This window comes from Python bivittatus, unplaced genomic scaffold (assembly GCF_059951505.1).
Source record: "Python bivittatus isolate LINGU-HERP-01145 unplaced genomic scaffold, Pbiv_v1 ctg000080_np1212, whole genome shotgun sequence".
In the NCBI taxonomy this organism is placed as follows: Eukaryota; Metazoa; Chordata; class Lepidosauria; order Squamata; family Pythonidae; genus Python; species Python bivittatus.
In genome coordinates, this window is record NW_028277035.1 from 19414787 (window position 1) to 19430070 (window position 15284).

The 15284-nt window shown below is 35.4% G+C and overlaps 1 protein-coding gene across 2 annotated transcripts in view; it reads right to left on the bottom strand.

Moving 5' to 3' along the window:
- Positions 1 to 15284, bottom strand: part of SLIT3 (slit guidance ligand 3) — a 534750-nt gene that overhangs the window by 164895 nt on the left and 354571 nt on the right. For both annotated transcript variants that reach the window (XM_088133617.1, XM_088133616.1), the window contains one exon: positions 2973 to 3116. In XM_088133617.1, coding sequence (XP_087989743.1) covers positions 2973 to 3116 — 144 coding nt within the window. The remainder of the gene's footprint in view (positions 1 to 2972; positions 3117 to 15284) is intronic.

Genomic DNA, 15284 nt, shown 5'->3' on the forward strand with positions numbered 1-15284 from the left:
GTTAAGGAGGGACAACCTTTAGTTTTTTCTCATGCTTTCTTGTTTTTCCAGGCTAAGCTTATGTTTCACTAATGGCCACCGCATAACTTCTCCAAGATCTTATCTGTGCTACTCTACAGGTATGAGTTTGCCCCACTATTATTCTGCTTTAGTTTAGTTTAAGTCTGGGAAGTGTCATATGGTTTAAATATGTGAAAATGATTTTGAATTATAGACCAAATATGAGGAATATATCACCATATGGAGAACTGTGGATTTACTATGCATGGGATATAACAAAACAGATTATTTGTTTAGAGTGGAAAGACATTGTTGCCCCAGATTTACAATCTTAGATTAATGACATGCTGTCTATTTATGAATTTTTTATTTATTAATGTAATGGAAAGACTAATAAATGTTACTTTGTCTAACCAAGGTTTAATGTTGTATTTCATATATATTGTTTCTCTTTTGGTTTCTGTCTTCTTTTTTTCATATGAAAGCAATATAATAAAAACAGGATATAAACACAAACACAATTGTTTCAGAAAAAAACTCTTCTGTTTGATGATAGCTATTAATCAAACAACTAGCTATAAACATTTAGCAATTATTATGTTCCTCACCTTGAACTGTGTGGCTTATTTCCATGCTGGGGTATTTAATGGAAAGATGCCACTCTATAAACCGTGAGTTATTATGGCAAGCTGGTACACATAAAATGGCTCATTGCTTAAAGCAGGCATTATTTTGAGGAAATTTCAAATGATAGCCACTGATACAACTATTTTGTGTGAAGATGTTATAAGGCTATATTGCTTTGGATACTAATTAAGAGAAGGCACAACTATATTATAAAATTTCAACAATTTAAATTGATGAGAAATAGAGTGGAAACTAACAAATAATCCTAAAGACTTAACCTAGCTAGTAATATTTTACCAAAACACTCTGATGGAGCCAAGCAGCCTAGCTTTTTTTTTTTTCATTGTTTAAAAAAATCTCAAACTCTTTCAGTGAATCCAAGAAACTGTCAAGAGGTGATGTACATAACATGTAAAAATAAAACAATTTTGATCCTCTCTTAATCCTTGCATCTTGATACTGTCCTTCAGCATAAGACATAATGAAAACAAAAATGTATCAAAATGAAAAAAAAATTAACAGATGCATAAAAAATGTATGATAATATGGTAGCATTTTTTAAAAAAAATCCATTCAGTTATGTCTGATTCTTGGAGACTGCCTGCAGCTTTCTTGGCAAGGTTTTTCAGAAGTGGTTTGCCATTGCCTGCTTCCTAGGGCTGAGAGAGAGTGACTGGCCCAAGATCACCCAGCTGGCTTTGTGCCTAAGCGGGACTAGAACTCACAGTCTCCCAGTTTCTAGCCTGGTGCCTTAACCATTACACCATACTGGCTCTCAAGTAATGGTAGCATTACTTAGGGAGAATTATTAAAATGAAATTAGATTATCTCTGAGAGACACTGTTTTTGTTAGAGAATGATTCTGAATATTTTACTTGCATAAAGCCATTGAGGGAATATTTCTAAGGAGATATATTTTAAGAGCAAGGCACAAGGAAGCTGGAAATCCACTTCTGTGATGGTATGGCTAGCAGGAGAACTGGAGCAAGGAATCAAGGAACAAAGGTTTGACAAGATGTATCTTGTCTGCATGCTCCTATTTGCTTGCTGCATACAGTTCATTTGTAGCTCATGCTACAATTCTCTGTGAAACAGGAATGTACCACACATACAGCAGTATAATCCAATTAAATCTAACTAAATTAATCTGCTGCAGGATCTACTTCTGTCAGTGGAATATGGATGGTGAATCTCCTTACTACTGAATTCTCTTTTGCCATATGACATCAACATTATCTCTAGAGACAACTGGAGAATTGAAGAGACTTGGAAAGGCACGCAGGAAGAGCAGAGAGGAAAAGGGTCTCTTCAAGTAAGTGGACTCTGCAATATTGGATTTTGCCTAAAATAGGAAGATGTTATTAGACACCCCATGCAGCTGCCTGAAATGGAACCAGACTCCACAACAGCAGCCACCACACTACCACTGATACAACATAGAAAGCTTGCTAGGTTCATCAGTATCTTAAAGCAAGATAATACAGCTAGGAAAGCCAACAGCAGCAGCAGCAGCACTACAACAATCTAATAACATGAAGAAGCAGATTTGCCATCATTAGCAACACCTGAAAGAAAAGCAAACATTCACACTTATATGATGGTGTAATTAAAAAAAAGCTAGGGAAAGCAGGGCTTCTGTCCATTCCTTTACCAGCAATAGCCACAGGAGGCATCTGTATTTTATTTTGTGTAACGATGTAAAGTGTGGCATCAATGTGGCTTGTAGTATATGTGCACTGGGAAGTCCAGGGCAGGCTGTGTAAAGTCTGCTCTGGGTTATGTGACCAGGCTGGAGGGAAAGGAGAAGTGTTCAAGAATGGAGCAGTCAGCAGCATTCCCGGTTGCCACCCGATGGCCTCTTCCATAGCATCGTTTCTTTTCAACATTCCTTTGGGTTGGAAAGAATAGCAAGGGAACTTTTTTTTTATTAGATTGTGCTTTTTGGCACCTGCCAAAACATAAATCTATAAATCTGTTCTCAAGTTCTCTGATTATCTTAAACCAGGGGTGAAAGTGGAATAGAAAATGAGATCCTTGTTTTCAAATTAAATAAAGAACATAGAACGAAATACAGATTTTAAAATAATGCCAGAAATTTTGCCATTATTCTATTTCACTCTTATCCTCTTTCTGTTATGTCATTTGCCTCGTTTTTTATTGTTCAGACTCCTATAACTCAAGTCCTTCATTTGTGGAATAAATTATTTATGTGTTTGGTTTCTGCCTCTAATACCCCAATCTACTATGTCCCAAAGTTAGCAGTCTGAGACACCATCAAGGGTTCTATAAGATGCATTGCATGGGGAACAGGGAAGAATATAGATACAATATTATTGGATACTCACAAAGTTTGAATTGACTGGAGAGGAACAAAAAGTCCTTTGCTGATAGTCTGCAGTTTATTATCATAGAGAGATAACAAATTAAGATTATGCAGATCTTGAAATGTGTTTACTCTCAGGCAGTTGATCTTATTTGCATTGAGAAGCCTGTAAACAAACAGAAGGGTTTTTTTTTTTAAAATACATACAAGCTTGAAACCAAATCAAGTAAGACTGAACTAAGACATTAGCCTCAGACAAAATGCTACCCATGGTGGGGAATTATTAAAATCCTCAGCACTATTTATTTATTAGATTATTAACTAATTGCTTTGTAGCCCAAATGTTTCCAAAATGACTTGCAAGGTAAACATATGCAACAATTTTATGAACATAATACACCACCCATAAGAATGCAATGTTATTTAAAATATACAATCATAGGCAGACTAAAGAACTTTTAATGGTCTGCTTAAAACCAAACAAAGTAGGAGCCACTTTAATGTACCTAGAAAGGAAGTACCACAGTCTAGATTCTGTCACTGAAATAGTGTTGTCTGATGTTTCCACCAATTGCCCTACTCGTGGTAGTGGAACATGGATGTGAACATGAACTTTAAATTACATGCAGAACTGTATAAAACTCAATAATACTGTTAGATATCATATTCCCAAATCACTTAGGGCGTAACAGAGAAGCACCATCATGACCAATGCCCAGAAATAATTTGGTAATAAGGGCAGCTGGTATAAGGCTAAAGTAATGTGGTAAGTAAAATACATGCTAAAAAGCCATCTGACTGCATAGTACATCTCAGGCTTAATGAGAAGCAATTAAAGCATCGATCTCTGAGTCCAGATCAAACTTTACAGATGGGTAAATTGGTACACCAGCCAAATGGGGCAAGGTCATTTCTGGCCATAGGGGCCATAATGTTCTCTGTGCACAATGCCTGATCCAGAAATCTCCCAACTTTCTGGAGGGAGTGCCATATCATCCAGAATGGTCATTACCAGATCAGTTTCTCTGTTAAGGACCTCCATAGCAGCCGCTGAAAAAGCCAGATTGAGCTACGTAACTTCAGCTTAATTTCTTACATAGGTTATGGATCAAAGTCACTACTACACCAGACTAGCTCTCAAACTTATATTAGGTTACAAAATCCCCAAAATGGAATACTCTTGCTTTTAGGACCAATTTTATTTCTGAGTACTTTAGAGTGGGGTTTTCTCCATTCTCTGGGTAGCAACTCTTTGATCAACAGAAGAGCTAGTAATCATTTTCCAGAGAATGGAGGAACTTACACTATGTTCCAAACTGTCCTCTTTTCCAGGCACTGAGAAGAACATGACAATTGAGTTAGAGCTATGTTTTAGAACAGAAGTTCATACAATTTTGGGGCATAACTTTTTATGCACTCTGGCATACTTTTAAAAACTGAACCCCTCAATGGAGGCATCATACAGTGCAGGGATTCAGCACTGCCTGATGCCTCCATTGAGGGGCTCAGTTTTTGAAAGTATTTTAAAAGAGGCAATGTCATCATGTTTCAGATAAAAGTTGCATTTTAAAATTTATTGCCTATTAGACTCCTTAAGAACCAGTTAACCATATTCTATGTAACAAAGCCACGAAGAATCTTCCTTGCACTTTCTATTAAGATAATGTTATTCAAATTGTGATCAAGAAAAAGTGGGCAAACATGGTTATCCTTTTTCCCTAGAATCTCCACAGTACAAACAAAAGCACTCTCTTATCACTTAGTGCATTAATTTGTGTAAAATGCTCAATATACTGACTTAGTTCCAGGTTAATTCAGCACTGTTTCTAAAAATCCCAGCAGCTATCAAGCACTGGTAATCCAATTTAATCTGGGAGGCTTAGAAATTTCTCAGAACTACCCAATTGGAGGGAGATTAATATTAAACAGCTGAAAGTTGTTTGATTGCATTGGGATATAAATGCAATAAATGAATAAGTGGAAGTAACCTGTAGAAAGATGAAAGTTGCAACAGACCTATACAACAAATAACTGGATGAATATTTTGCATGTGCATCTAGAAATCTTCACCTGTGTTCTAAAGGCACAATTTAAAAAGCAAAATAGAATATTTAATAATCCTCTAGGGACCTGAAATTCCAAGCAGACATGCAAGTGGATGAGTGGGGGAATGTCATATATAACTAAATTTCAGGCTCACATACTCCCCTCTCCCTCTCTTTTGTGTGCAAGAAAACTTCAGTTACATCTCAAGTTAGGCAATTCTGATTTGTTTAAAGATTAGATTGTGGTTGCTGAATCAAATATTTAAATACTGTAACTAGAATTTAAACTAATTACAGTTCTCTGAATTCAGATGTATTCCTACTAGTATAAAGCTGAAAACAGATGTACTAATTTCTACTATTGGTATATACCCAAAAAGGGAATCTATAAATCTGGGGACTATGGTTGCTCATGGATTTGGAATAAATTGAGATTTGGCAAATTAGACAAAAGATTCCTTTAAGTTAAGAGAGTGAACATTCTTGCATTCCAATATCAAGTACATTATGCTATATCCTAATGGAACCATCCCCCTTCATGGATCACTGCCTTGTCGTGGCGAAGGGGCTTGCGTAACTCAGTGAAGCCATGAGCTATACCGTGCAGGGCCACCCAAGACGGACAGGTCATGACAGAGAGTTCTGACAAAATGTGGTCCACTGGAGAAGGAAATGGCAACCCACTCCAGTATCCTTGCCAAGAAAACCCCATGGACAATGTTAAAAGGCTAAAAGATATGACGCCGGAAGATGAGCCCCTCAGGTCGGAAGGTGTCCAATATGCTACTGGGGAAGAGCGGAGGACATTTCCAAGTAGCTCCAGAAAGAGTGAAGCGGCTGGGCCAAAGCCGAAAGGACGTTCAGCTGTGGATGTATCTGGAAGCGAAAAGAAGGTCCGATGCTGTAAAGAACAATATTGTATAGGTACCTGGAATGTAAGATCTATGAACCAAGGCAAACTGGATGTGGTCAAACATGAGATGACAAGATTGAACATCAACATCTTGGGAATCAGCGAACTGAAATGGACGGGAATGGGTGAATTTAATTCGGGTGACCATTATATCTACTACTGTGGGCAAGAAACCCTTAGAAGAAATGGAGTTGCACTCATAGTGAATAAGAGAGTGGGAAAGGCAGTAATGGGGTACAACCTCAAAAACGACAGAATGATCTCAGTGCGTATCCAAGGCAAACCATTCAATATCACAGTCATCCAAGTCTATGCCCCAACCACTGATGCTGAAGAAGCTGAAGTTGACCGCTTCTATGAAGACCTACAACACCTTCTAGAACTAGCACCAAAAAAAGATGTCCTTTTCATCATAGGGGATTGGAATGCTAAAGTAGGAAGTCAAGGAGTAATCGGAATAACAGGCAAGTTTGGCCTTGGAGTACAAAATGAAGCAGGGCAAAGGCTAATAGAGTTCTGTCAAGAGAACAAGCTAGTCATAGCAAACACTCTTTTCCAACAACACAAGAGACGACTCTACACATGGACATCACCAGATGGTCAATACCGAAACCAGATTGATTATATACTTTGCAGCCAAAGATGGAGAAGCTCTATACAGACAGCAAAAACAAGACCAGGAGCTGACTGTGGCTCAGATCATGAGCTTCTTACTGCAAAATTTAGGCTTAAATTGAAGAATGTAGGGAAAACCACTAGACCACTCAGGTATGACTTAGATCATATTCCTTGTGAGTACACAGTGAAGGTGATGAATAGATTTAGAGGATTAGATTTGGTAGACAGAGTGCCTGAAGAACTATGGACGGAGGTCCGTAACATTGTACAGGAGGCAGCAACTAAAACCATCCCAAAGAAAAAGAAATGCAAGAAAGCAAAATGGCTGTCTGATGAGGCTTTACAAATAGCTGTGGAAAGAAGGAATGCGAAAAGCAAGGGTGAAAGGGAAAGATATAAGCAACTGAATGCAGATTTCCAGAGAATAGCCAGGAGAGATAAGAAGGCCTTCTTAAATGAACAATGCAAAGAAATCGAGGAAAACAATAGAATGGGGAAGACTAGAGATCTCTACAAGAAAATTGGAGATATGAAAGGAACGTTTAGTGCAAAGATGGGCATGATAAAGGACAAAAAAGGCAGGGACCTAACAGAAGCAGAAGAGATTAAGAAGAGGTGGCAAGAATACACAGAAGAACTATACAAGAAAGATCTTAATGTCCCTGATGTCCACGCTGGTGTGATCACTGACCTTGAGCCAGACATCCTAGAGAGTGAAGTCAAGTGGGCCTTAGGAAGCATTGCTAACAACAAAGCTAGTGGAGATGACAGTATTCCAGCTGAGTTATTTAAAATACTAAAAGATGATGGTGTTAAAGTGCTGCACTCAATATGCCAGCAAGTTTGGAAAACGCAACAGTGGCCACGGGATTGGAAAAGGTCAGTTTACGTTCCAATTCCAAAGAAGGGCAACGCCAAAGAATGCTCAAACTATCGCACAATTGCACTCATTTCACATGCTAGCAAGGTTATGCTCAAAATCCTACAAGCTAGGTTTCAGCAATACATGAACCGAGAACTACCGGATGTACAAGCTGGGTTTCGAAGAGGCAGAGGAACTAGAGATCAAATTGCCAACATTCGCTGGATCATGGAGAAAGCACGAGAGTTCCAGAAAAACGTCTACTTCTGCTTCATTGACTATGCAAAAGCCTCTGATTGTGTGGATCACAACAAACTGTGGCAAATTCTTAAAGAGATGGGAGTACCAGACCACCTTACCTGTCTCCTGAGAAATCTGTATGCGGGCCAAGAAGCAACAGTTAGAACTGGTCATGGAACAACCGATTGGTTCAAAATAGGGAAAGGTGTACGACAAGGCTGTATACTGTCACCCTGCTTATTTAACCTATATACAGAGTACATCATGAGAAATGCCAGGCTGGAAGAATCACAAGCCGGAATCAAGATTGCAGGGAGAATCATCAACAACCTCAGATATGCAGACGATACCACCCTAATGGCAGAAAGTGAAGAAGAACTAAAGAGCCTCTTGATGAGGGTGAAAGAGGAGAATGCGAAAGCTGGCTTGAAACTCAACTTTAAAAAAACTAAGATCATGGCATCTAGACCCATTGATTCCTGGCAAATAGAAGGGGTAGAAATGGAAGCAGTAACAGACTTCATTTATTTGGGCTCCAAGATCACCACAGACGGAGACTGCAGCCATGAAATTAAAAGACGCTTGCTCCTTGGGAGGAAAGCTATGGCAAGCCTAGATAGCATATCAAAAAGCAGAGAGGTCACCTTGCCGACAAAGATCTGCATAGTCAAAGCTATGGTTTTTCCAGTAGTAATGTATGGCTGTGAGAGCTGGACCATAAAGAAGGCTGAGCGCCGAAGAATTGATGCCTTTGAACTGTGGTGCTGGAGAAGACTCTTGAGAGTCCCCTGGACCGCTAGGAGGTCAAACCAGTCAATCTTAAAGGAAATCAACCCTGATTGCTCATTGGAAGGATCGATAATGAAGCTCAAGCTCAGATACTTTGGTCACCTAATGCAAAGAGAGATCTCTTTGGAGAAGACCCTGATGCTGGGAAAGATTGAAGGCAAAAGGAGAAGAGGACGGCAGAGGATGAGATGGTTAGATAGCATCACTGAAGCAATGAGCATGAAACTGAAGAAACTCAGGGAGGCAGTGAAGGACAGGAAGGTCTGGCGCAATATGGTTCATGGGGTCACGAAGAGTCGGACACGACTTAACGACTAAACAACAACAACAATGGAACCATCATCTCTCTGTAAAATTAAAATAATTATAAATATTATGAACCACACAAATATGCATGATAGCACTACATCACAACATTAATACATTTGTCGTTAAAAAAAAAGGTCCTGCTACAACTTTTGCAAGAAATATATTCTTCAGTTAAACCCTTTTCAAGACATGACAAAGAAATAGATGAGATAATCAGCAGCCTTTCTGCACATTATTATGTTCATGATTGATTTATTAATGTGAATATTACTTCATCTTTGCATTTCAGAAAAATGGGATAATTGAAAATATCATTAATTGATAATTAGTTCCCTAATGTGAATGATAAAAATAAGTGTTCTGAAGGACAAAGGAACTGTATTGCTATGGCATTTGCCCTCACCAACACTTCTGATCTAACATGACAAGCAAACAGTTTAAAAATAGGAGGACTACTATTAGATGGAATTACTGCCTAGCAGCCTTAGTACAAGAATAAAAATTTCAGCCATTAACGTGGAGACTACAAATCATTTTAAGGTCATTAATAATCTGAAACTATGAGAGAAAGATTAACATATTACCTATACAAAGAGATTGTTCTTTTCTCATGTCTGACGTTTCATCAGATATCATTAACATGGTAAAAAGTCTATTTTATTATATTTTGTATATATTTTGTCTCAGTGGATAGACAAATGGATTGGCGAAGGATGAGCAGAAGAATATGATAAGGAATTCAAATGATGCACTGACAGAATGTGGAGACACTCTCGGAAGTATCAGGCAATGTTTGAGATCTAGAGCTAATACCAACTCATTGAAATCATCTCAGACATTCACTTCTTGGCCATAGACTGGTCACTCAGCCTAGCCTACCTCACTGGATATTATGAAAATAAGTAAGTAAGTATATATGTTGAGTTTTTGAAAGAAAGGTGAAAAATATATAATAAAATAAACAAGCAAGGTAGCAAGATTAGGCATGAATTGAGAAAAACATGGGGGCTTTGTGTAAATGAATATTTAGAGGAAATATATTTATAGTCTATTTTCTTTTCATTACAATAGTATTTAAGCTTACTATTTTCCAACATTTGCCAATGTATTTAGATAGAAAGGCCACCATCAGGCTGAAAAATCAACCTGGTAAATGGTACTCAGTTCCTCCCTTTGTCCACATTAGAATTAGGCCAAGCTAAATTTCAAAGTCAGATATCTGAGTGCTTAATTTGGGATAAACTTGAATCAGTGGTGGAAACAAAAATATTATCACCATATACCTCATTTGTTGTGTTCAATGGGAGACGCTACAATGCATTTCTAAAAACAAAAAGCAGTAAAGGATAATTCTGGACAATCTTAGGCTAAGCAAAAATGCTTGTATACAACTAAAAGTGTACATTGGACTTAGAAAATTATATTCAATTTATCTTTACCAATGTTTACATTTCTGTTAACACTGATTCTCTCATTTGGCAGCTTGTGAAAACCCAAGCTACAATAAAATATAAAAATTAAAAGCAATATATAGTTGAAAGCACCAAAGATAATTTAAAAATTATGAAACTGTTGATGAATAGCAATGCCTCCTCCTTTTTGTTACAACTGCTTTGAGATTTTTTTAAAGGGAAATGGTATACAACGTTTTTAAATAAATAAATCCATAAATTCCGGTTTAGACATTTAAATGTCTGAACCAGGTTTGACAGTGGCTGTCACAGAGTGCATACCACCATGACTAATCCAATTTACTATCATTAAGTGCTATCATTAGCAGTAATTATAGGTATGGTGTAGAGCTCAGTGTTTTCATATTAGCAGCTAGAAGGCAGAAAAGGCTATATAGGAGAGCTTTGTGAAATAACTATTCAAACAGTGTGAATTTATTTTCAAGAATAATTTGAAAAGATTTCTGGGAATTTACTACATAATTAGAATGTATGCATATAAATTAACATTCCTGGTAATGTTCTATAATCTCTTCTACTTTTGTTTTGTAGTCACAGAACTATAATTCTTCAGTTTACTAGTTAAGAAGTATATTATTCGCTAGTCAGCACCCTATTAGTGTTCATCTCTTACAACGAGTGATATTTATACTGTACCTTTGTGATTCAAATAATTTTTATTACTTGGATCACAAATACATACTTTTGATTTATTCCATCAAGTAAAAAAAAGTTAGATATCTAAGCTTACGAAACCCCAAACAATTAAAAATTATTTCTTGAAATGATTGCTACTGAACATGTAAAAATGCATATTCTCCAGTGACATTTACAAAAGTGAATGACCATGGCACACTATCATTACTGAATTACAAGAACTATTTATAATGTTTGTATCTCAGTTAAATCAAGCAAGTATTTAAATTAGCTTATATATGCTGTTTAATATGACATTGCATAACAGATGATGCCTTCCTTACCCAGCTACAGCTTCTACTAACAGTGCTAGGATGTTTTGGTAATGCTTGTGTAGCCATTAGTACACAACTGACATCTCTTCCATCTTTTCTGCCTAATATTTAATTCCATCCTATCTTGATATCTATTAAATGGTCACAGAGAAGTTTGGAAAACCTGTCAAGTAATAATGGAAAAAAAATCACAGCTCAGATCATTAAAAGATCTTAGTTTGCAAAGAGCTATCTTGAGGGCAACCTGTGTTCAATAGAATTAAGATAAGGATCAAGGTTTAATAAATGTTTATTCCTTGGTGAAGCTAGTTAAGAATTTTCATGTTGTTTTTTAAAATAAAACCAAGAGAGGATTTAATATCAAGAAAGACATGTATGTCAATGGTTTTCATAGGTACAACTTGTAGAAAAATTTAAAGTTGATAAAAAGATATATGATTTTGAATGAAATAAAACTGTTTTTGAAACTGAATTGTGCACTAATGATGAACATCTTATTGCTAAAATATATAAGCTTTTGTTGAGATTTGAAACAAGATGAACAAGTTAAAGATTGTATGATAAAAAGGGCTAAAATTTTTGAATATAGTATACAAATGGAACAATGGGAAAATATGTGGATGAAAGGGTTAAAATTTACATTGTGTTACAATGTGAAAGAGAATTTTTATAAAATGATGTATCGATGGTATTTGTCACCAGAAAGATTATCAAAAATGTATAAAGAGACTTCAAATATACGTTGGAAATGCGAACAAGAAGGGACTTTCTATCATCTTTGGTGCACATGTAATTAAGCTAAAAAGTTTTGGACTCAAATACATACAGTATATTAATTCAGAAGATTTTGAAGGTGCTGTTACAACTGAATACTGTAATTCAAGACAACTGAAAGCAGAGACATTTCTTTTGGGACTGATGGATAAACAATTGGAAAAAGCTCATGGAGTTGTTTTTATACATGATAACCACAGCTAGACTTTTATACACTCAAAGGTGGAAAGATTCAACACTACCTACAATGGAAGAATGGAAAGAATGGAAGGTGAAGCTGATGGAGAAATTGACAGTTTTACTTAGAGAAAAAACATTGACTAACTTTAATGATAATTGGAAGCCCCTTTTGGACTTTTTGCGGCAAACAAAAAATGAAATTATGATACATGGATATGATGATTAGACAAATTAACAGACTATGCAAAACATGTATGTTGAGATGTAGTTTCAGAGTAAGAGGTTATTTTATGTTTCATTTATATCTGTTGTATAAGTAGTTGGAATCATGCTTTTTCTATTTCTGTTTTTCTTCTTTTTTTCTGTTTTCCAGTACTTTTGCTGTCTTTCTTTATCTCTGGCTTTCTTTCTATTCTCTTTTTTGATTATTAGTTTGTGTTAGTTTCATCTTTCTGCTTTTTAAAATTTAATAATTATTTTTAAAAAATCATGTTGTTTGTTGCCAGATCCTTTTTTACACATGAGAAATTATACCCTTTAAGTCCTAGGGAAAAACTTGTGAGAATTGAATATAGTGGGAGAACTCTGAAAAGAACTCTTAAAACATTTTTAACACTTATCACTTTGGTGAATAATGAACAACCCCCCCTAATAAAAGATATTTCTCAATCAGTAAGTGTACTCTTTGGTTGAAGCACGCAAGATATAGTTCAGTGGCTCTATTTATGACTGGGTAAGCAGCTACTATCCACTTTAATTAGAATGGATTTAGTTTGCTAATGCTCAGAATGTAAAAGTCTATCAAGCTCAGGAAAAAACTGCCTGCTTGCCACAATGGTCAGAAACACTCCATTTTTCCTTAATGAAGACTAGTATATATACTCAAATCACCAGAACTGTTTCTTTCAGATAGATATTTTGTGAGTTATACCTAAGTTTTATTTGTAGCCTGTTGATTGTATTGCATTTTTTTTATATTCATTTTTTTTCTTCAAAACATGTATTTTTCAAGAGAAGTCCTTATCACATTATCAAGAAAATCCTCTAGAGCCCTCTGCAATCAAATGGAATTAATTAGCCTTTGGAGATCCATCACATCTGCAGTGAGGAATAGTTATTACAAGCATAAGTTTTTTAAAAAATAGTCTGATCATTACAAAGGAATGGTAAAATCTTGAACCATCAGACTAACATCCTCCTTCCCAATAGAGGAAAAAAAATCCAAAAACTGACCAGCTACATGCAATGGTGTGATAACAAATTGGAAGAATCATGGTTGTGGCCATGAAGTCTTAGCTGCTCCACTATGATGAACTTCATGTGGATATTGTTTCACAGAACCAGCATTCTGAGAGTCTTCAAATCAAAAAGGAATCTAGACTACATAACCTAATTAATGGGTTACAGATTTTAACATGAGGAAAAGACTTTGAGATGATCTAAAACACGTAAAACATGATATGATTTAAATTTTGCTGCCTGTGTGTAGCAACAAATGCTACCAAAGGGCAAATATTTCATTTTGGGGCCAAAGGTGGAAAAATTCACATTTTTTCCTCTTCTTAATGATATAATAATAATAATAATAATAATAATAATAATAATAATAATAATAATAATAAAAAAAAAATAGCAATTGGGTGAGATACCATAAAACTCCAAATCATAATGCTTTGTATAACTACTTTCACTGTAAAGACTACCAATTAATATAAAATATTGTGGCACACAGTTTTAACATCAGTTATACTAATGTTCATATGATATGTGTGTTTGTGTGTGTGTAAGACACAGAGAGAGAGAGAGTCAGTCACATGGGCAGTGTTGACTTTTTTTGTTCTGCTTATTACTGTAAACTGCAAATGAATCCAGCAGGGAATAAGAATATAATGTCCTTCAATATGCCTGTTGCATTAACAGTAGATCTCATTATGTTCATTTTGAAACAGCACACAAGTAGATCCAAAATCATACAACAATAACAATAACAACAAAAATGTTATGTTGGACAGCTATAGCAAATTAGTATGTTATTTTTTTTCTATATAGTAGATCATATACTGTATGCTTTCTCTACATTTAGAGACAAACAACTTTATGCTCTAAGGTGAAAAATTAATTCAAAACAGTAATATATGGGTTATAACATCTGCATGCAATTATTTTATTTATTATTCAGTGAGAAAATACATTGGGATTTTTACTTGTATGTATTATATTTGGATGGAGTTTTTTTCTTTCATTTATTTTTTTGAAATAGAATTTACCATCTTTTGTAAGAAGGCAAGGTGAAGCACTCCAAAGTAGTAAAGTTCAAAAAGAGACAGGTATCATCTACCTGTAATTCCATATTAAAAGTACCACAACCATTCATGTATTGCTATGTGAATACTACATGTCATAGAATTATTTATTGATTGATTTACTGTATATTTCAAATTTGTCACCACCCATCTCACTGCATTGTCTAATCCATGCTCCTTCATGAATATTGTTTAATATTTCACAGCTACAATATACTTTGGAGTTTATTAGGGAAATTCCTGAAATAGTACTAGTTATCTTAACCAAATTTGTGGAATTAGCAACGCATAAAAGTGTTGTATATAAGTAATAACAGAAACACTACATTTTATACCTCTTTCTGAATACTGTGCTTACTTGAAAAAGCCTTAAAGGTCATGAGAAAGCTTATAAATTAAATTGGCTTCCAGTTAGACTTTTTTTATCCTTTTGTCTAGACTAATAAGAAAAAAAAAATCCAATTATACCTTATTAAGTACTAAATTAGATATAATCAGAAAAAACTTTCTTAACTGTCCAACAGTGGGTTCTTGTCATGCAAAGATCTAGCAAATAAAAAAAGTAAACACTTGCAAAACCTTAAGGACATATTAAAAGTTACACTTATACCACTGAGGTATTTAAATGCATTTTAACAACATGAACAAGTCCAATCACACTGCTTAAAAAAATAAATAACAAAGAGTAGGGATATAATCCTAACCAAAAAATTAGAATAGAAAACCTTAGCATAATGGTGGGGTAGAGAGGAGGATTTCCAGTAATAATATACAACCACCTTCCAATCCTACTCCAGAACAATTCATAAAAAAGATCAACATGCAATCAGAAATTACAAGTTATTTCATTAAAAACCTTTTACACCCAATTCAATTACA